Raw genomic sequence first — 22,437 nt, 5'->3', positions numbered from 1 at the left:
CTCGATGTTCGATGCTCTTTTCTTGCTAGCAACTACTAAAATTTTGTTCCTGTGGGGAGATCGTCGGACTCTGGGTTTGGTTTCTTTGATCAGAACCAAGAGTGCCTTAGGATACTTGGGTTATTGTATCTTTTGATGCTCGCATGACTACTTCTAGTTAAGTGTAATACTACCAGTTTAACCTGCAGACATAGACTTAATATCTGAAATGGAGATAGTGGACAAGGTTAGGACGTATCTAGATGTGGACGATGCTAATGACGAATGATAGAACACTGAAATTGGCTGAGGAAAATGCAATCTGTATCTGTGGAAATGGGAAGAGGGAGTCAGAGGCTTTACGTAGTAATTCTGATGGTGCAATACCTTGAATGTGTGCGATATTGTACGATGAAGATGCAAAATAGATCTTCCTGATAAAAGATGTTGGAATAGCAGAGGTTCTGTTTGGGGCCCTAATTTGAAGGTAGTAGGTGCTATTAAAGAAGATGTGGTAGGTTGCACCGGCTCATATCACATCCAGTTACCTTCAGGTGGCATCAAGTTATTTCTTATTCTAATGTTTAAGAATTATCTTGTGGAAGGATTCCATACTTTAGATGGACATGTAATTTGTCTTGGTTTATCTTATATATACTAAAGGGATTAGACTCTCACCATGGTTCTCTTAATCCAAGACAAGAATCATGCTTAGCCAAACTCACAGTTTCTAAGTAATTCATAGAGAGGATGATCTTATTTTAATTTTAGCTGAAAACTGCTTTTTATTTGGACTCATAACAAGAATATTCAGATTTATATAATATCAACTGAACTCCTTTGGTTAAAGGAGAAAACAGATTGGTTATATCCTTATCTATTTCTATACATCATGATATTCGTATATATAGACTGGATATTTGGATGGTTAGTTAATATAGCCGGATATTATGATTGAAACTTTTGAAGAGAAGCCATTTTAAAAAATATGAGATACTCAACAAGCTTCATTTTTCTCTTATATTACATGCAACAAAGTGTAGAATAATTGTTGTTGTTGCTACTGAGGATTTGTGGTTCCTTAATTGTTGTATAATATTTAATAGCATAGACCTTTTGCTACCAAATCCAGCTGCATCATAATCTGAATTCGCTTCCGATCAGATATTAACATCACATGATGCAGTGCCTTTAGTTTCACATATTCTACTACCAATGCAAGTAATTGAACTTTCTTCTGTCCATCTCTGTTTTTCTTGTTATGATGGATCTTTATCTTTGTCGTCTCAACTAACAAGCCCGTCTTTGATTAAGTAAAGTGGAGCCGTATATTTGGACAACTATATATTGTACGTTTTCAGTCCAATGATAAGACATCATTCAAGGATGCGGATTTCAATTTGCAATTCAATATTTCATTTTTATGTTTATTTTTCACCCAAAGAAAAGATTCTCCTACGTATAATGTATTGCATAGCAGCCCATTCTAATATTGATGTAGAAACTGCAAGAGTAGGAAGAAAAAGAGAGAAAGAGAAGAGTGATATTAGAGATTAGAATAAAAGACTAGAAGAGAGAATATATAATTTTTTTAGTCAAAACTGAGATATTTAAGAGCCTTGCTATAAACTCCAGTATTTATAGGGTTTAGGAGCTGTAGTACAATTAATAAGGGTAATGATTCCCAAGAATAATTTCTCATTGGATTTCTAGAGAACTTGTATGTCTTTTGGAAATCCAAAATATGACTCTTTAGAGACCTAAACAACTTTAAAAATTTATTACAGTTGAGAAAAAAAAAAACAGTGCACTTAACACAAAAGTTGTGTCCCAAGTTTAACACATAGAAAGATTAAAATATTCTTCATTTTCCCATACAATTTTTAGGATTTCTAGGCCAATTAATTAATAATATTTTTTTTATTTAGTATACTCTTATAAAATCCTTTTTAACCCTAGATGGTTCTCCATCAAATATTCTGAGTTCAGGTATATTTTTATGGATTTGTTTTATTTTGTTTAAAAATTAAGATATGCCATGACTTTGTAAAACAAGGATTACTTGGGAGTTATTCTTTAATGGATGGCATATTCAGTACATACTATCTTAAACTTGGTATACAAATGATATACAATTGTCTCGCATCAATACTTCCATTTTTTTTTCCATAACTTGATATTTGAAGGATTACTTGATCATGTACCACCCTCTCACCTATCCTTTGTAGCCAAATTGAACAATGTCTTGTTTGCAAGCTATTCACAGACCCTACCAAGCATTTTCTTTTTGAATGCTCAATTGCTAATGTTTTTGGAATCTCCTTCAGCCAAACATCAAAAACTCTTTCAAACGTTTGGTACCTCGTGACTTGGCTTAAGGAGAGCAATAATCTTTATAAAACTTCATCTAAACTTCTAAGTAGCCCTACTGCTTTCTCCCTATGACATGGATGGTCATCGTGCACATACAACACATTCATCGATAGGCTGTTCATCACTTATGCATACTTGTATAGTTGTTTGACATTGTGTTTTTCCTTGATTTTATGTGTTTTCATTAGGTTTCTATAAGTAGAAGCAGTTTGTAAGGCTGCGCATCGATTGCTCATCAGACTAGGCAAAACTATCCCAAATGGTCTAGTTTTCATGTGTCGTAGTCTGTTTTATACAGGTTGTTATGCGGTGTGAAACGTCAACCATCTCAGCTCCTTATAACCACCAAGGTATTACAGGACTGAATGAGCCTTTGGGGTAGTGTTGGGTCTTGTTTAGATATACATGTTTATATGCAAAGTATACGTAGACTTGCCTTACACCCCGACATCTGGTTAAGCGGTTGTTTGTAAACTTGTCGCTATCTTTTTTCCTTCCGAAGTCCTTGTTTCTTCCTTTTCTCTTTTCTTTTTTTGCAATTGAAGTGTTTATTGAATTGCTTGTTTCCTATGGTTTTTCCATGAGACATTGGGATTTATTCGTCATTGGTTTTCTGAATCTAATAAACTTTCTCTTTTGTAGGTTCTTCGAGACGTTACTAGATTGCTCTTAGGTTGTCCCTTTGCTAACGAATATCATAGGGTACCACATGACTTGACAATTCTAACTAAGCCTATGACACTATGGACCTTTGTGTGTTAACTAAAGTGAAGCCAGATTTTGCAACCACTAGTCCAATCCATCCACACTAGTTTTCAAAGCACTCAGCTCTCATAAAAGATATCACTCCTTGTTATGAACATTCTGAGGGGTCAAGAGATGTGGAAATCTTCCCTCCCACAAACAGTTCTACTCTAAGCTTTACTCTACAAATTGATGGCTCTTAGTCACAGTGTGATAATTCTGCATGTTTTGCTTTTCTCTTCAAAACATCATCAAACTCTACTTTGGCACTTGGTTTTGCCCCTTCAGCTGTCCAGAACCCCTCCACGTCCACGGCTGAAGCCATGGCTCTTTTTGGAAGGTCTCCAAGATGCCCTGGAGCTCGCTCAACTGGGCTATCTATCTTGCTTGTGCATACCTCATTAACTACATCAATGATACCTCTCTAATCCAATGTGAAGGTTGCATCCTTTTTAATTTTGTCCATTAATTATGTAGATGAAATTTTTTTTTCTTTTTTGAGAAAATAATTCGATAATTTTACACTCCACATCATGATCCTACAGGTCCTTTATAGGACTTGTGATGTACTCCAGATCAAGTAATTCCATCCGAACCTTTGCTTTGGTTTATTAGTTTGTTGGATTCCTTTCCATAGAATCAGTTGTTATCGTGTTCAAGTGCTCACAAGAACTCAAACTCAACTGTAAGTAGGTTTACCCTTAAACTAGTATAATAGTAGTCTAGTAGTCATGGTCCTGTTTCATCTGTATTAGTTGACAGAGGTAGATGAGTAGAAAGAGCGAAAGACTGAGTCTAATCATAAGTGGTGTCGTCGTGCCTTGAAGTCAGTATAACAAAAGGGAGACTTTCTCCTCTCTTATATGAGATAGCTTTCACAGAGGTTAAGAGAAATTCACCGACTAGAGTTAACTTAAGGAAGATCTTCGCTTCGAATTGGATTTTTCACAATTGTCGCTAACAACATCCTACTATATATAGTCTCGGGTTGGATGATGGTGCATGTACAACGCTGATGCTTCAGACTGCTATTGTTTTTGGGGGGTTTTTGCCTCAGAAGCGGACAACTCGAAAATGGCATTTCGTTTCATGATTGATGGAGATCGAAATTGATCCTAGCTGAGTTGTATTATTTTAGTTGGCCATTTATGCAATCTCGAATCTTATCATGGAGCAGCACATCTGAGGGTTCAAATTGAGCTCACTCAGCCATGCAATTCTAGTCATTGTCTGATCCAATTGTCCATCTGCTGGTTTCTTTTTCTTTTCCATCACCTAATCCATGTCTAAGTGCTGCCATTTTTCGTAATCGCAGGGTCCATTGTTGCCCAAGTGCTCATGGGAAGCGAGACGAAGTTTGCCTTGGGCTCATTGGAAATATCTCGCAGAAGATGCATCCTGTTTGCTGGAAAATAGTACAAGGGTTGTGGGACTCGATATTGATCGGCACAGGTTTGTTTATGAAAGCGAGAATTAAGTCTTGATTTCAAAACGAAGAGATATGATTGCAGACCTGCTGACTCCTTCGGCTTCTCCGGTGCTTTGGCTTTTGTTCCTGTTCTCTGACAGCTGGGGCCCGAGCAACCAATCGATTTCACTACGCTCCAGTACGACCAGTCTGCTGATAGAGAGAGAGAGAGAACTCCGGTGCTCCGCTCATCGCCTGCTCGTTACCCGACAAACTCTCCACTTCCTTGGAGTACGATGGCTCTGCAGTGAGAGAGATTCTGGGAAGCACCTACAGACCAGAAACTTCAACCACCACTTGCCTTATCAATCTGCCACGCAAGGGGATCACGTAAGGAACGGATTCCTCCTCATCCATTGCAGGTACCGCTGCACCAGATGATTCTTCATGTTGGAGTATACGATCGTATTTGTGCGGTGCACTTGGAACGCCACGTTCATCACGTAATCCGAATCGAAGTCCAGGTTGCCAAATCACCACCGTTGGATACTGGGAAGACGGCCGTGGTGTCCCCATCAAGCCAACCCATCTGATGGTTACTCGATACCCAAGTACGTGACCCGTTCCACGACCCTTGCGGCACATATGTACTGAGAGCAACTCGGTACTGCCAGATCAAGATCGAACGGTGGGAGCTCTCCCTAACAAACCATTTTACCGGATTGGCAGCGTTGGAGCCCCCAATTCATAGCCTCCATATAAGAGGACACGACTCCATCGCCTCGTCTGCTGAACTTTTCATGTAAGAGGACATCTGCCATGGGGCCCGTAGCCATGTGACCAGATTCATAGACGTTGCCCTGTGGGGCAAAGCCTCGAGAAAGCCCACGGATCTGAATGCTAACCCCCTCCTGCAAGAGACGACTCTACAGTATCCGCCAAAGTTGAGAATACCAAAAGCATGGACAAGACGTGCGGTTGGGACGGGTGAGAGGGTAGCATGCAGGCACGCGTGGAATTAGCGTCGGCAATATTAGAATGGCGGCATCCCAGAGGAATCGCAGTAAAAGTGGGTTGCGTGAGGCATCAGCTTGCGGCCGGGCAGAGAGGGTCCCACATGAGAGGCTGACGTGGCTTGCAGAATCTCCTCCATCTCGTCTCTGCCAATGGTATCTCATCTCCCACGTGACCGCCGGCCCCTTCGTTACGCAGTGGTCTTCCTTAAGAACTCCAACCACACCCCCTCTTCGCCTTCGGCAAAAGGGCTTTGTCTGCTTCGGCCATGGGCGACTCTTCTTCACCAGCCTCCTACATCCGCATGGTGATCACATAGCACAACCCCCCGGCTTGAGTGTGTTCTTTCGCTCCTTTCTCATGGTTCATGTTGGTGTGGGCTTCAGGTGCAGCTCCTGATCGAGAAGTGCCTTATCTTCCACATGAACAAGGACGAGTGCGTGGAAGCTCTCTCCAAGCACGCCGCCATCGATCCTGTCATCACTTCCACCGGTATGTTCATGGTCTTTTCCTTGTAAACATCGTACCATGTTACTATCATCGTATACGGCAAATCATGAGAATCTCACGCGGTGCTTCTACATAAGAATAGAGGAGGAATAAATTTAATACGTTATTATGCATGGGAAAGAAATCATTCGTGCCAACGAACTTGTGTTCTTTGTTAGTGTGGACCGAGCTGGAAAAGGAGAACAAAGAGTTCTTCGAGGCGTACTCGAAGAACCGAGAGGAGAGTGTAATGGAGATGATGCGGGAGATGGTCACGGAAATGGCTTCCCGAGACCCAGAGGATGACGAGGGCTAAGATGGCATCCATCAATCCAAATTATATATACTGTAATTAAGGAAGACGGGCGGGGGAGGCAAAGATGAGAAGGTAGAGCAAATAAGCTCCCGGAGAAGAAGAACCTACGGCTACTGTGGGTTTGTGCAGGACTCAGGATCTGCCGATGGGGACATGATGCTACGCTTAATTGGCAGCTTATGCGTATCATTGCCAATGTGTATATTGATTGATGTGTCCAAATTGCAATGGAATGGACGTGTAGGCTTTGGCTTGGCTTGTTTGAAGCTTGCAGTCGAATTGGTCACGCTTTCAGCTGCTGATTCCGGCGTTATCGGTAGGATGAGAGTACTAATTCAATGAAAAATTGAGAAATCATATGAGACATATGTATGCTTTGTTTAGTCTGTCTGCAAAAGGTGATATGTTGTTGTGGTGGAATATCTCCGTTCCGAACACACATATCAAACAGATTATGATGGGATGGGCAATTCATAACGAGACAAATTATAGTAGTTGCACAAATTTATGAGAGGCACTTCCCACATCTGCCCACACACAGTATTATTCTTCGGTAAAAAGGCTAAAGAACAGTTGGGGTTTTGTGTCCGCTATGCAGCTTAGGAATGTTCACACCGAGGGCTGAACCAAAGTAAGTAAGATAGTTCGAATCGATTTATCCGATTAACTAATTTATAATTTTAAATAATTTCTTTTTTTTTAAAAAAAATATGTATATTTTATAAGATTCGAATTGAATCAAAATTTTGATCCCAATTGGACCGACAAGAATTATAAAATTAAACTCATATCATTTATAAAATTGAGTGTTTCTATTGATTTAATTGATTAATTTAAATTGATTAAAAACTTAAGATTTAAATTAAAATTGATTTGGCTCGATCCAAATTTATTAATTAGATTATTAATGGATTCAAATTTTATTTCGATTCGATTTTCACTTGAGATACCCCATCTTTCATGTGACCATTCCTTTTCTACTGACTCTAAAATCATATGAATGAATGATGAAGTCAATCTGAGATTTGTATATTCATTATTCTCATAGTGGATTATATCTAGTTTGTCCCGTGGTTTTTACCCTTCATATTGGAGGGGTTTTTCACGTATATCTTGGTATTCTATTTGATTGTGATTTCATTTAATTCCGTTGCATATCATGACCTGCTAGTATTTATTCATATACAAAGGTTATTTCACTTTATATCCCATCAACTGGTATCAGAGCAAGGGTTTTGGCGATTTAAATTTTGTATTTAACATGGAAGCCAGTAATGTTTCTCGCATGATTAGTTTGAATGGAAACAATTGGATGATATGGAAACCAAGAATGGAAGATCTCTTGTATTGTAAAGATTTGTATGGACCTTTGTAGGGGGATAGTGCAAAACCCACAACTATGACAGATGATGAGTGGAAGAGGTTAGATCGAAAAACAATTGGGTTTATTTGACAATGGCTTGATGATAGTGTCTTTCACCATGTTTCTATTGAAATTTCTGCATATTCTCTTTGGAAAAAGTTGAAAAGTCTTTATGAAAGAAAAACAACTGGCAACAAAGTTTTTTTTATCAGAAAACTTATAAACCTAAAATATAGAAAGGGTGCTTCTATTGCTGAGCATTTGAATGAAATGTAAAGTATTACTAACCAGTTATCATCTATGAAAATGTCTCTTGATGATGAGTTATAGGCATTATTACTTCTCAATTCATTACCAGAAAGTTGGGAGACACTAGTGGTTTCCATCAGTAATTCTACGCTAGATGGTATTGTCACCATGAGTCAAATAATAAGCAGTTTGTTGAATGAGGAGTTGAGAAGAAAGAGTTCAGCAACATCTCAGAATGATTCATAGGCACTTATCTCAGATAACAGAGGAATGTCAAAGTCTAAAAGCAGTTCATGTATGAGTAGGAGCAAGTCAATATCAAGAAAAGATATTATCTGCTATAACTGTAGTGAGAAAGGACATTATAAGAACCAATGTAAGCAACCTAAGAAGAGCAAGAAAAAGAGAAAAGAAGTAGAGTCTACAGAGTCAAAAGATAATATCACAACTATAGTGCAGGGTGGTGATTATTTGATTTTGTCTCCTTCTGATGATATTTTTTCTTGTGTGTGTCAGGATCTTGAATGGGTGATTGACACAGGTGCTTCTTATCATGCTATACCACAGAGGGAGTTTTTTGCTACATACAGGTCTGAAAATTTTGGTGTTGTCAAGATGGACAATTATGGCACAGCAAACATCATAGGCATGAGTGATATCTATTTAAAGACTAACCTTGGCTGCAAGTTAGTGCTTAAGGATGTGATAGTAGATTTCAGTTGGAAGACTTACGGCTGAATTTAATTTCAGTTGGAAGACTAGATGATGAAGATTATGATAGTAGATTTCACAGAAGGCAATGGAAGCTTAGTAAGAGTTCTCTTGTTATAGCTAATGGAAAGAAATGTCATACTTTGTACAGGTTGCAGGGTAAAGCTTATGGTGAGCAGTTAAATGCTATAGAAAAAAACTTCAGTATGGAATTGTGGCCAAACCTCAGAGGTATACATCTGAACCCTTATATTGATTGTTTGGCTGGTAAACAATATAGAGTTTCATTTGCTAGTCCTGCTTTGTCTAGAAAAATGCATGCCTTAGACCGTGTTTATACAGATGTATGTGGTCCTTTGAGGACAAAAACTCATGGTGGATCTGTTGATGTTCTTAGTATAAGTGGTGTACTTTATTTTGTCAATTTTATAGATGATTTTTCTAGGAAAGTTTGGGCTTATACTTTGAAGACCAAAGATCATGTTATTAATGTATTTAAAGAGTTTAATGCTATGGTTGAAAGGGAGATAGAAAGACAATTGAAATGCATAAGATCAGATAATGGTGGTGAGTATACAGGATTATTTAATGATTATTGTAGGTCACATGGGATCCAACATGAGATAACAGTTCCTGGTAAACCTCAGCATAATGCAATTGCAGAGAGGATGAACCGCACCATCATGGAAAAGATCAGATGTATGCTTTCACAGGCCAAGCTACCCAAAAGGTTTTGGGATGAGTCTCAAGTCTAAGGACATCCTTGGTGTCTCAAGTCTAAGGACCAGATATACCGCTAGGACTACGAAATCGCTATCTGATAATAAGGCATCATCAACCATCCAGCATTCTATAAGCGGATCAATCAGTAAACTTATTCTCCAATGAGCACCTGTACTGTATCCCTAGTGTCCCTACACGAGCAGCTATGAGACCAACTGCATCCATCATATGGATAGGTATACATCACACCAGTCTGTCCGGTTATCACGATGTCCCTCTCGAGTAACCTATGACCGGGATTATTTAGGATATATGTTTAAAGGTGAATCGATCTCATTTTTGTGATCTCATCACGATCCGATTCCCATTGCACAAATCCAAGGACATCACAATATATATATGCATATATGCAATAGTTATAAAGTGATATATGCCAAAATATAATAAGCAAAAAGATTCTGTATCAAGTCACACGTGCTATCACTCATGTGATTGGCTTGCTGGGCACGTATGACTAGCAAGAGCATTGGGCAATAGTGAAGTGGATTTTTAGATATCTAAGAGGGAGCTCTGAGGTTTGTTTAAGCTTTAGAGGTGGACCACATGTGTTGATAGGTTATAAATATAGCAAGAGATATAGATACAAGGAAGTCTACTTCAGGTTATGTACTTACTTTTGTAAGGGGAGCTGTGTCATGATAATCCAGATTGCAAAGGTGTATTGCTCTCTCCACCACAGAAGCAGAATATATTGCTGCTACAGAGGTATGCAAAGAAATGTTATGGATGAAAGAATTCTTACAAGAATTAGGGCTGAAACAGAAAAATTATGTGGTGCATTGTGACAACCAGAGTGCCATCCATTTGTATAAGAACCCAATGTTTCATTCCAAGGCAAAACATATAGATGTCAGATACCACTGGATTCGAAATGTATTTGAAGAGAAGCAACTGTAGCTTAAGAAAATTTACACAGATGACAACGGAGCAGACATGTTGACAAAGACTTTACCAAAAGAAAGACATGAGATATGCCGATAGCTGGTCGGCATGGCTTCACATTGAGGAGTAATGTGGAGAACTTTGTAGCAGAAAAGAGGGGAAGAAAAATGCAGAAAAACAAGAGAAAGAAACTTCCCTTTCTAGTAGTGTTCTCATCTCAAGTTAGATCAAATCTACAATAGACTTTTGCTGTGATTACTTGGGAGGTTATAGATATTATGGACAGTGACATGATCCTTGTATCCCAATTGTTCTCTTGTGATTGTTGCTAGGGTTTAGGGCAAGAGATTGAGATTTGTATATTCATTATTCTCATAGTGGATTATCTCTAGTTTATCCCGTTGTTTTTATCCTTCATATTGGAGGGGTTTTCCACGTATATCTTGGTGTTCTATTTGATTATGATTTCATTTAATTCTGGTGCATATCACCTACTAATATTTATTCATATACAAAGATTATTTCACTCACTTTATATCCCATAGTCTTGCATCCTCGTCCACACCATTAAATTCTTGAACCTTTTTGGTCTTCGATCCCTAAACGAGTACATGATCTTCTCCTTTACAAAAAGATTTGGATCATGGATTTGATTTTTAGGACCTGCACATGCCATCAAACAATAGGCTCTCTCTCTCTCTCTCTCTCTCTCTCTCTACATATGGAGTTAGATTTGAGTGTACCAAATAAAGGGATAAAGATGAATACTGATGGAGTATGGTGGATGAAATAATAAATCAACAATCGAAACCTTTATATGATTATGATTTTTTCACGCATTGCATATGTTATTAGGGCCAATCCCACGGATGAAACACAGAACCCTCCAAAAATAAAATGTATTCTTTAGTACAAAGGCGAAGGAATAGTTCGCCATGTGTTTATCACGTAACATATCGAGCAGGCCGCCGTTTAACAAGTGTGGTGGGACTACTAAGGAAGACGTCTCTATTGTTTATCCTCTTTCGAGGCATTCCGGTGGCCAATCTGATTGAGAACTATTCGCCTTCCATCAATCGTACCCAAAAGAAAAGAAAAGAAAAGAAAAAATAGATCTATTCTGCTACACGAATGAGTACACGCAGAACGCGCACTTTAGTGCTGTAAAACGCAAAGCTATTATTTGCAAGTGTTTGACAAAGATAGTGATGCAGCGATATCTCATGGTGATGCGTCGCCTCAAACATCATTCATTTTCCGTTCAGGAGCGACATAATCGTTGGTCAACATAAAATCTCGACATACAAATATTTTTCCGACGTAATTCCTATTTAGGTGCAAATCAAATTATATTGAGATCCTTATAATTATGAAAGTAATATATTTAATCTCGTTTTCTCTCATGTTGTCGACTATGAAAATTCTATAAGATTTATTACTGAGCATTTGTTGACTTTATCTCACTTTGATTTATCACTAAGTACATGTAGTATTTTCGTCAACAGAATCAATGACATAAGGAGAAAATAGAATTAAATATTTCACTTTTATAAATATAAAATTTTATGATAGAATTTTAGTGTTCTGACTATTGGACACATGTCTCCATGACATAATGATAATCGATGATTTCATATAATTAATCACCCTTTCAATTAACACCCTCACTTAACTCACTATAAAAGAAAAACCGAACCCTTTAAATCTACAGTCTTGGACATGAAAAAAAAAAAACGTGTCTTCTACATGTGATTTCCTTTTTCTTTTAGCAAACACTCTTTCATGTCATGAATAAATCATTGCACCACCTCAACTTCATTTTTTTTTTTCTGTTAATTCAAATGAGTCAGATCATGGCAATGGATATGGTTTGCCAGGAGAATATGGATATGGTTTTCAACTGCATCACATATATGGATCGGATTGCAAACAAACTGCTTCTTGCCTTGTGCGTCCAACAACTGCTACTGGTGCTGCTTGTCGTGCCTCGACTTATGCTCCATCTCCGATCTCAAAGAACCTTCGCCGGCCGCCCTCCTTCGGTCAAGCCAAGCGACGATGTCTGAGAAGACGAGGTCGATGTTCTCCGGGGGCTCGCCGGACGTGAGCGCATGCCACATGCCCGGGTAGAGCTTGAACGTCTTGTCCTCGGATGATGCAGTTTCGTAGAGCAGCTTGCTGACCGAGGGATCGATCACTATATCTTCGCCGCCATGCACGATCAGAAAAGGTAGTGAAACCTGCAATTAGCATTCATAGTTGATCTTAACACAGTCAGTGATTGTTCCATGTTTTGCTTCTGTAGATGATGAAGTTCCAACGTAGAAATCAATCGTTGTTGTATGAAATTGTTGTTGATGTTTAGCTTCTCTAAGTGTTGCAGATCCATTTAAAAAATGTTTTACGACCGCATGAAAAATGGATCACACAATAATATTTTATTCACACACCATATATCATGAACCCGTCATGTTAGGAGTGATCCCATTCCAGAACTGTCGATTTTGATTATCATTTTTTAATTGAAAATCGAAACTGAACCAGTTCCAGTTAGTTCCGTTTTTATATTCTATCAATCGGTTTCGATTGATAAAAAAAGAAATTACTTGCTTCAAGCTTAAAGTACTAACCATTATACCATGCATCCTATTTATATTTATATTCTTATTTTTCCTATTTATCTGATTCTAGTTTCGATTTTTAGAAACTAAAATCGGATCCTAAGAACCTAATTTTGATTCAATTCGAAATTATCGAACTTGTGTGTGTTGCGTAACTTAGGACTACTTATTTTTCTTTCTTGATAAGTTTATAATTGAGGTGCTTATAAAAATATTATCAAGGGAAGAAGTCATTGACATCCTCGTCAGCCTAACATGGTCTGAACTTATGTGCGTAGGGTTGTCTAATGTTGGCTCCCGATGTATCACCTGCACGACAATTGAGATCGAGAGAGGTTTTTCAATCCGATGCCTCTGACACTCAAGTCAGTAACTAAGTATGAGTACGAATACGAGAGGTTAAAAAAGATAAACCTCCATTTCATTGTATTGAAGACGAGCTTTTATACTTAATCGTAAAAGGGTTCCATGGAATATTCTACAGGGAGGCGACATCTAAGTGCCTCCAATAGCCCCCCCTTGGCCTCTTGTCCAAGTGGCTGACAAAGGGGGGGCAGTCTGTAACCTTTTGCCTTAGACTTTTGCCCACGTGGGCAGATAAGTGGAGGGTGATGTTTGTCTTCTTCTTCCACCCTAGCTACCATGTGATGGTTGTGTTGAATGACGATTAGTTGATGGTATACTCCTTATTATTTGTCTCCCCTAGAAGACGTGCTTCGAGACTCTTACCAGAGAGGTCTGAAGTGTAACGTTTGGTTCATCCGGCACGTTTAGCTCATTCCACTTTGATCCATTGTTGACCTAATGACATGTTTAGTTCCTTCAATATGTAGTCCATTATGCACCTTGTATCGTCCAACACGAGTTTGTCTGGCACGTCCGTCCAAGATCGCCTCCCCTAATGCTATAGGGTTATTAAGGGATGCACATTGGTTGGATGGGGTTGGGTTTTCCAACCTCCATGCCTCGAGTGGGGATGGGGGTTAAACTTCCTAACTTTCTTACCTCGGGCATAGGTGAGGGTCGAGCTTCTCGATCTTATATCCTTCAAGATATCTCATTATATGTTCTTTTATTATCTCTCATCTCTCATATGTGACGAGCATGCTCAAAATGTTATCATATTCCTGAACTTAAACTAAATAAACCTAACCATTACAACTATGAATAATGGTGGTGCCAAATCATAAATTCTCACACAAATACATTTTCACCGTATACTTTTGAGTCACTTATCTTCATATAAAAAATAGGAGACAATTTCAAACCTAATATATTTAATGTCACACGTAACTTTTTAAAAATATGTCACTTTTTAATATGTCTTCGTTCATTTTATTTTTAATCAAATCATAATTGTCTAGGATGTTGATCTTGATAGCAAGAAGGGATAGAATTATCAAACAGAGGAAGAGTAGATAAGCTTCAATCTTCTATATTTCTCTCAAGAAAACTCTTTACAAATTCAGAAACTTTATTTATTTCATGACCCAATATATGAGGTTTATATAGCCCCCAAAGATACATTACATTAATTGTATTCGAGATGAATCATTCTCTTTCAAGAAATATTTTAAAAAATTAATAATCAATTTGACTTATCCTTCCATAGACTTATAATCTATTTTTTCTTCTTGATGTAATGAATCTTCCTGATGCAATAAACCTTTCTTTTGATGAAATAAATTTCTTTATGACACTTAAATAAGTTTAATTACAACATGACTTTTATAGTCATTCTAAGATTAACTATGCAGGCTTATCCTCTAACTTTGACCGGAAAAAAAATAAAAATAAAACATTACCTGATGCAGCTTTTGCTCGATGTCCAGACTGACCATGAGAAGCTCAACACCAGTCTTCAAGCGAGGTTTTCCATTGTAGCAGTACTGGTTAGACCGAATCTGATCAAAACAAGCAGAACAAAAAGGTTGGATGAACCCAAATAGTTAGCGCGTCATTTGCATGTATCTTGAATCAATACTACCTCCTGCCTCTTTTCAGGGCACTTGAAGGCAATGTCGATGATGTCTTTGGTAGGAACTATTCTCCATGTCGGTATGATGTTGCTCAACTTCCTCAAGATGATGTTCATCGCAGGATGAGGCTTCATGTCATCAGCAATCTAAGGTACAACACACGAGAGGTTGTGTCAAAACATAGTAAATGTTTAGGGGGGAGGAAGAAAAGAAGAGAACCTTGCACATGGGGGCCACCAGAACAGCACCATTCCAATAGTAAGGGTTCCTCCTGTGTAGGAGGATGGCCACGGCTCCTCCCATGGATTCCCCCAGCAGGAATCTCGCCTTCTTCTTGTTCTCATGCCTCTCTGACAAGTTTCAAGACGTAGACGATTAGAAAGAGCTCCAACTGATCCATCATCATTTCTTATTACGTACTGTCATACCACAAATGGCGACAAAATGTTCAAAGCAGTCGTCGATCAGATTCTTAAACCTGGGAATGTATCCTTGCAGCCCAGAAGATTTCCCATGGCCCTCGTAATCCATTCCATGAACTGCGTAACCCGCCTTCGCTAACCGAGTCCCAGTGTCTGGGTGACACAGGAGTTAAAAAGCCATCAACAATCTTGATCCAGCAAAACTATACCAACAATCTTTATTAGAGTAGGTAGTAGTTTTACCTTTCATGGATATGCTGCACTCCATGGCATAGCCTGGAAGATTTCAGACACAACAAAAGAAAGCTTCTTTCGTGACATGAATATATAGAAAGAAGAACAACTTGGAGATGTTTGAGGCCATGGTAGTATTACCATGGCACAAGAAGATTAAGGCTTTGGGTTCTTCGTTCTGCGGCAGCCATTTGCACGTAAAAATCCTCTGCCCACGAGGATTCTTTATGAATTCCTGAATCATATGCACACAAAAAGATGAACACAAATCAAGAAGTAATAGAAGGGATAAGAACAAATAAGACTCTGACCACTGAATGCTAACCTCTTCGTATCTAACGTTCTCAGCACCTGGATCCTGTGACACAAGAAAGAACAAAATATCAAATATGTTGTGTGTGTGTGTGTGTGTGTGAGAGAGAGAGAGAGAGAGAGAGAGAGAGAGAGAATGTGAGAGGAGAACATACCATGGGAGAGTGTACAAGGAAAACGAAGAGCTTTGTTGGAAAAGATGAGAGAAGGAAGGGATTCGAAACGATATTCTTATATAGAGAGAATAAGCAATAGTATTGGTTAGTTAAGATTCTAACTACCAACCTTTAAATGAAATGCCTTTATGTATTCTCCAGATCGTATACGTGTCAACATATCATCCGCGAGCTGGAGCGCTGGGCCACCATCATATCAGTCCATTGTTGTGGGACCAATCTTAGAAAGCTCCAATTATCCATAAGTCAATAAATGGGATACGACCCAACAACGCTCCCGATGACGATAATTATCGGTTCATGCACGCCTAATGTTGGTAAGCAGTCGCCACCTCTTCTACCCTTTAATTGCGGAAGAACCCACCGTTCAATAAGTTATCTGTTCCTGTCATAAGCCATAGAGAAAAGAGAAGAAACGACAGTTTTTAAGTAACCGAGGCTTTTAAGTCGGAACACTTTGGAAGACAGAAGAAAAAATATTGAGAGTATATCCCAAGGAGAGTCAACCGTCCATCTCAATTTTTGGTTGAAGTTGACGGGATTCAGTGGTTGGGAGTTGTTCGCTTAATTTCTGCATCGTGGTGAGTGGCGGCTTTGCCTTAATGCTTCGACTTCGTAGAGCTGTAGATTGCCACACTCAGCATTGTCAAAATCTTACCCAGCCTGCAAACTTGTTAAGGCACAAACACTACGATATAATCGTCTTCTCTTTACATCCAGCTGTATAATTCAATTACTAACTCAGCAATTGAGATAGCAGGAAGCCGATGACAATCCTGCAGCAGACAAGTGAGATTCACATGCCGGTTTAAAAACCATTAGGAAGTCGACGATGTGGCACCAACATCGTGAAACAGAGTTCAAGGACAAAACATTCCACGGTTCAAACATATAACAAAATTTTCAAAGGATGCTCACAGTATTGCAAAAAAGACTTCACTAAACAATGAAATCGAGTAGCAATTAACACAGAAGAGCTTAACAAGCCTGGTCCCTACTTTTATCTAAGCTTTGATTGCATACTTCCTCGTTGGAAAGTACATCTCCTTTTTCTTCTGGCGTTCTGTCTTCAAGGAGCCCTGCGATCAGAATAAATGAACTTTTTTTTGTCAAAATATACCCATTAAGCTAAAATAAAAAGGCATCATTATATTGTTACATGGAAGTATGGAAGATTTGATTTATGTTTGTCCATAGTCAAATTATAGTTGTGAAAATGTCTTATTGCGGAAGTGTCTTATTGTATATTATAATAGAATTTAAATCAGCTCAACATAAAGATAACCCACATGAAATATTTGCTTGATCTGAAGAATGATATGAGATAAACATAATATCTGCCTGATGACAAGTATATCTTTCTGAAAGATGCAACCTATTGCAAATAGGACTGATATTGAATTTTAGAAACAAGAACAATGTATTAACCGTGTTGACTGCACACGGTCACACCGGTCTGCCACCATTCTGATAGTCTCTAGTCAGTACCAAACATGCTATACAATTTTTAGTATTTTTGACAATGTACCGAGACATACCAATGCATAGAGTACCATTCTGTACACACTGTTTTAAAAAGATTCTGGTACAGATTTTCCATAATTTCTGCCGCACTTGGGAACTCTCTTCCGCTCCCTAAGGAGACATACAACTCCCAACAGTCCTCAAACTTTACTAACACGAATTGTTAGACAATAGAGATACCAACTTGAGTCACTTATTGCAACCACAAGATATATCCACCATTTGCAAAGATCGATTGTGTTCACATCAATTCCAACTATAATTTGTACTTCCCAGTGTTACAACCTCACATCAGGCACCAACATCCAATCAAACACCTCTAATTTTCAGTTACATGACTGCTGACAGCAAGCAACATCGCTCTACCACAAAAGCTAGCTAGAACAACCTGGAATATCGATTACAAATAAATGAGTGAAAGTTCTGCTGATCAAGAAATGACTCTAAGACACAACAATGGAGTTACAACCTACTGAGTATGAGGGAGGAATCATTTCAAAGACTGGAACAATAAATTAGATAATTAGACAGCTTGACCATGAAGAAAGAACAAACAGAAGAAAGATGTGCAAAACAACTGGACAAATACTACATAGCAGCTGAATCAAAGGCAATTCAATGATTGCAGTGCAAGTTAGGGAACTGGAAAACCTCGTGTTCGTACAAACTTGCCAACATCCAACATATGACAAATGCATATCTGCTACATGCCGTGGAACATGAGGATATTGCCCTTATCTTCTACAACCATTTGCACCACATTTTTGGAATTTTCAGCTTTAATATTGACTAGTTCAAATGTTAGCCCTGTGAAACCTATTCTCCCACAAGGCCTCGATGATGATTCATGGGGCAAGGTTCCAAATACCGATCAAAATGAAAAGTAACAATCAGTATTATCAATATGGCCATGGATCAATAATAGATCATATAACTTGCACTGACCAATATTCATTTTTATTAGTCTGACACCAAACGGTACATGTCTGTAAACAAGTATGCTCGGTATACAAGTATCCAACAAGGTGTCAAAACCAGTTTTGGACCAAGACTTCAAACTTTGGTATGGAAAAATTTACTATTTTCATCTTTGTAGACAAACAAATAAATCACCAGGTCCCAACAGTGTTAACATGTAGTTCTGTCAAGCTAGATGGAATTTCTAAAGTTTGAGCTGTTGGGGGTAACAACAGTTCTTGATTATTTTGTTGGTACTAAAAGGCTGAACTGTCTATATCATTAGAGTAGAACGACCAATGGTGCTCATGAAGCTGAGCATTTCCGACCCATAATGTTGGCAGGTGTAGCACAAACAGTTACCTTGTGATGCCTTAATTTAATTCCACATTGTAAGTGGATGGTAATGAGGGTATAACGGGCTACAGAGGTCTATTAGTATCAATTCAAACTGAAATATTTTCAGTTAGCGGCTGAGGCATATTCAGTTAATGGGTCAGTTTTTCCATGGATTGAATAGTGACAGTCAGTTTTATAGGATGTCTAGTACTACATGGTGCGGAGCTCGCAAGAATTGGAGCCATATCACGGCTTGAAGCCACCATTAGGTTGGGCCATGTCCTATTAGGATGATTTCCTGGTAGTGGCATGTGATTGTCTTTGTACAATGCAAAAGACAATGAAAACAACATATTAGATTAATTTTTAGATTATCATGTACTCGCATAAGGACATACAGATTCTGTGTTGCGCCAATAGTCATTCCCCTAATCCAGACAACATGGGGTTTCCATTGTCATGTGTCAAAACCACCATGGCAGCATAGCATGTGTTGATACCTTTTTGGTCCATCACATTTTAACAAGTGATAATCTGTGCTGACCATGATTCACTGATCAACACTAAAAAGTGGATAATACAGCATCAAGATATGAACCACTTGGTGAGAAATAAAAGTGGATGAATGGATCAAGTAATCACCAGTAACCCCTGTATGACACTCACTTTGATGAAACAAATGTTCTTGCCTAAGAAGCATGGACAAGGACACAGCGACACACCACTTCTAAAAAAATTGGGACAAGGTCGTAGGCCTGCATGAGAGAGGCACCAAGGTGACGAGGCCGTGGGAGATAGGCGATCGGTCGACGAGAGGGACATCGAGGGAAACCCACGAGCGAGGCCACTGGTGAGAGGTGATAGGTCATTGGGGGTGGGAGAAACAGTGAGGTTGCAGCCACAAGAGGCGAGCGACGATACCGTCACACCTAGAGATGTTGACAACGATAGTGCTGTCGTCGCCGAGGCAAGTGCCCGGCTCTTCCTCAGACTCTGCAGCCTGATACCGATTGACCGCCTTTGGACTTCTTCTTCCTCCTCAGATCCAACTGAGGGATGTGGTCCAAGAAGATGGACTCGACGTCCAACGACAAGAAGTCGACAGAGGTGGTGGTGGTGGCGACGGTGGGTATGGTGGAGGAAGTTGAGGAGCTTTAAGTGGTAATGAAGCTGTAGTGACAATAGTCGCGCCAAGGGCGCAACCGCATGACAAATGTCGATGAGGTCGCCCTCATGTGAGGTCCACGCAACTTAATGCCACACACGACCCAAGGAGCGATGAGGAAGCGCATGGATCTTACACAGATACGTCGTGTCCAAAATAAAAAAAATAAAAATAGACACATGTCAAACATGACTGGTTGTATCAAAGACGCATCCGTGTTTGATATGTATCCGACACGGGTACACCCATCAAATTGGCATGTCCGTGCTTATGAGGTTCTCACAGGAGTAACTAAAAAAGTGCATAAGTCGAAGCACAATAAAGAAAGGAAACTTAGTTGTATTTGCATAAGAATCTTAAAGAATCAACCATCCAGTGCTTCACAAAAGTTCTTAATTCTTTTGGAGGATCCAATAATTGTACTTCTGATTGACACCAAGGAAAGAGTGTAAACTAATATATGCCAAGTGACAATCCCAACAGGCACACTAAAGTCATCTTTAGATAGTTCGATTGTAAAACAAAGCAACTTATTGAAAAACAAAATTGTCAGCAAAAAAGATTGATTATCTTTTCTATGCATAAACATATATACTGAGCTAGATAGTAGCACCAAACAAGTTGTATAACTAGCCTCTGGTAAAACCACAAATGACGACCACCAAATGTTACCAATCTTACATCCACCTTTTCCACCTTCAAATTACTCACCTTTCTCACACACGTAAAGTTTAATACAAAATGCGAAAAGGCATCACAACTATTCCTTATATCACAATATATGATAAACAGCATAAGCAGAAACACCACAAAATCAATATCCGCATTGTCATTAGATTATCACATGATGCTATAAAATCAAGCAAAGGATCTACCATTATCCCAAAGATATCAGGTACAGACCAGAAACCCTTTCTTATAAGAATATCTGAAACGAGCAGTACCTGACGCTTGGTTAGGCGACGGCGGATGGCACGAGTCTTCTTGGGCCTGAGGTCAAGCGGGATAAGCTTCTTCTTCTTGTATGCATCCCTCAGCGCAGCCTTCTGCTTCTGGGAGGTGACTGTCAGCACCCGCGCGATCGACAGCCTCACCACCTTACTGAGAAATGAAAGATGTGATGAGATGAGATGACACAACGAACGCCCCAAGGACGAGACAGATCGGTCGGACAGAGAAGGGATCAGGAGATAAATCGGTTACATCTTGGAGAGCTTGTTGGGGGCACCGCCGGTGACCTTGGCAACGCGGAGAAGGCTGAGTTCGTTTTTCAGGTCCTTCAGTTGGTTCTGCAGTTCCGCCTTCGTCTTCCCTCGGAGTTCGTGGACCTTAATCCTAGCTGTAACAAGGCATCGGTAGTGAGATCGACGCAGTGCGGCCCTAAAGAGAATCGAGAAGAGGAATCGACAAACAACGATTCGTTACCCATTCTAAATGGTTGTCTTCTTCGCCTTCGCCAGCCGGTGCGGCTCTCCGCTCGATCGAGGTAGCAACCGTAAATCCAAACGGCGACGGCGGCACTTTACAGATCCCGGTCGTGAGCAAGCACCTTTGAATAAACCCTAGACATGGTCACCAGGCTTATTGGGCTTCACATAAACCGAAATGATATGGCCTTAATGGTATATCGGGCCTAAGCTGGTTCTTAAATGGGCCTTCCAACTAAGCCGATAGTCCTTTAATTGGATCCATTATAATGTTTAGGCTACCAAAATATTTTGATCTATTATAATATTTTGATCACTATAATAAAATCATTGTAAATAATATAAATGGACTCATAACCATAACCAACCCGACTTCAAACATAAAATTTTGATATCGTAATAGTTTATGAGCAAAATATTATATTACTTATAATATTTTTTTAAAATATTATATAATATTTTCAGTACCCTAATAAAAATAACATAATTAAAATAGGGATAAAAAATTTTACTTGTTATAAATTTAAGATCACCACAATAAAAAATTGTAAAGCTACTTAAAAACATGATAAATAATTTAAATATATTCTTAACCTCAACCAAATCAGGAGGCCCCTTTTACGAAAATTAAAATGAAAGATATTTTTTTAGGGAAATCTTCCCTTAAATATAAATTAATTTTTAATTAATCCATGCTCAGCATGGCAGAATAAACGGCAAGATTAGGCACGTTCCTGTTGATTCGTCAACAGCATGCCGCCCACGTGAAGGAATGAAAACCTAAGCGTGCAGATCATTTCGTCGTGGAGTTCTTCCTTTGACTCCACGAACAACGTGCTTTAGATTATCTCCACAGCAGTTTATCGTATCACCTCTTTTATTTATCATGTACATAGAAGTTAATAAGCTATCAGATAAGATAAGAAGACCGCGTACCATGGTCAATATGCATGCATTCAACAATTCAATT

At 39.0% G+C, this 22,437-nt stretch overlaps 3 protein-coding genes across 3 annotated transcripts; 1 reads left to right on the top strand and 2 right to left on the bottom strand.

Annotated features, from left to right (window-relative positions):
* The first annotated feature begins 5,527 nt into the window (after positions 1 to 5,527).
* On the top strand, positions 5,528 to 6,589 carry LOC103999903 (uncharacterized). The gene is made up of 3 exons (XM_009421803.3): positions 5,528 to 5,825; positions 5,905 to 6,010; positions 6,187 to 6,589. The coding sequence occupies exons 1-3, from the start codon at positions 5,787 to 5,789 to the stop codon at positions 6,321 to 6,323; spliced, it is 282 nt and encodes a 93-aa protein (XP_009420078.2). The 5' UTR covers positions 5,528 to 5,786; the 3' UTR covers positions 6,324 to 6,589.
* Positions 6,590 to 12,096: 5,507 nt separating this feature from the next.
* On the bottom strand, positions 12,097 to 16,115 carry LOC103999902 (caffeoylshikimate esterase-like). Its single transcript, XM_009421802.3, has 9 exons — positions 16,035 to 16,115; positions 15,893 to 15,925; positions 15,709 to 15,802; positions 15,577 to 15,609; positions 15,340 to 15,486; positions 15,131 to 15,261; positions 14,920 to 15,057; positions 14,738 to 14,836; positions 12,097 to 12,551 (listed from the first exon to the last, which is right to left on the bottom strand). Exons 1-9 carry the CDS (start codon positions 16,035 to 16,037, stop codon positions 12,276 to 12,278), a joined length of 954 nt encoding a protein of 317 aa, XP_009420077.1. The 5' UTR covers positions 16,038 to 16,115; the 3' UTR covers positions 12,097 to 12,275.
* A 730-nt stretch (positions 16,116 to 16,845) lies between these two features.
* LOC135595202 (large ribosomal subunit protein uL29-like) lies at positions 16,846 to 21,605 on the bottom strand. Its single transcript, XM_065085815.1, has 4 exons — positions 21,466 to 21,605; positions 21,244 to 21,379; positions 20,985 to 21,141; positions 16,846 to 17,134 (listed from the first exon to the last, which is right to left on the bottom strand). Exons 1-4 carry the CDS (start codon positions 21,467 to 21,469, stop codon positions 17,060 to 17,062), a joined length of 372 nt encoding a protein of 123 aa, XP_064941887.1. The 5' UTR covers positions 21,470 to 21,605; the 3' UTR covers positions 16,846 to 17,059.
* Between the last annotated feature and the right edge of the window lie 832 nt (positions 21,606 to 22,437).

The sequence above is a fragment of the Musa acuminata genome, chromosome BXJ1-10 (genome assembly GCF_036884655.1).
Source record: "Musa acuminata AAA Group cultivar baxijiao chromosome BXJ1-10, Cavendish_Baxijiao_AAA, whole genome shotgun sequence".
Lineage (NCBI taxonomy): Eukaryota > Viridiplantae > Streptophyta > Magnoliopsida > Zingiberales > Musaceae > Musa > Musa acuminata.
Note: the sequence above shows the minus strand (reverse complement) of the source record. Positions and strands in the feature narration are given on the sequence as shown.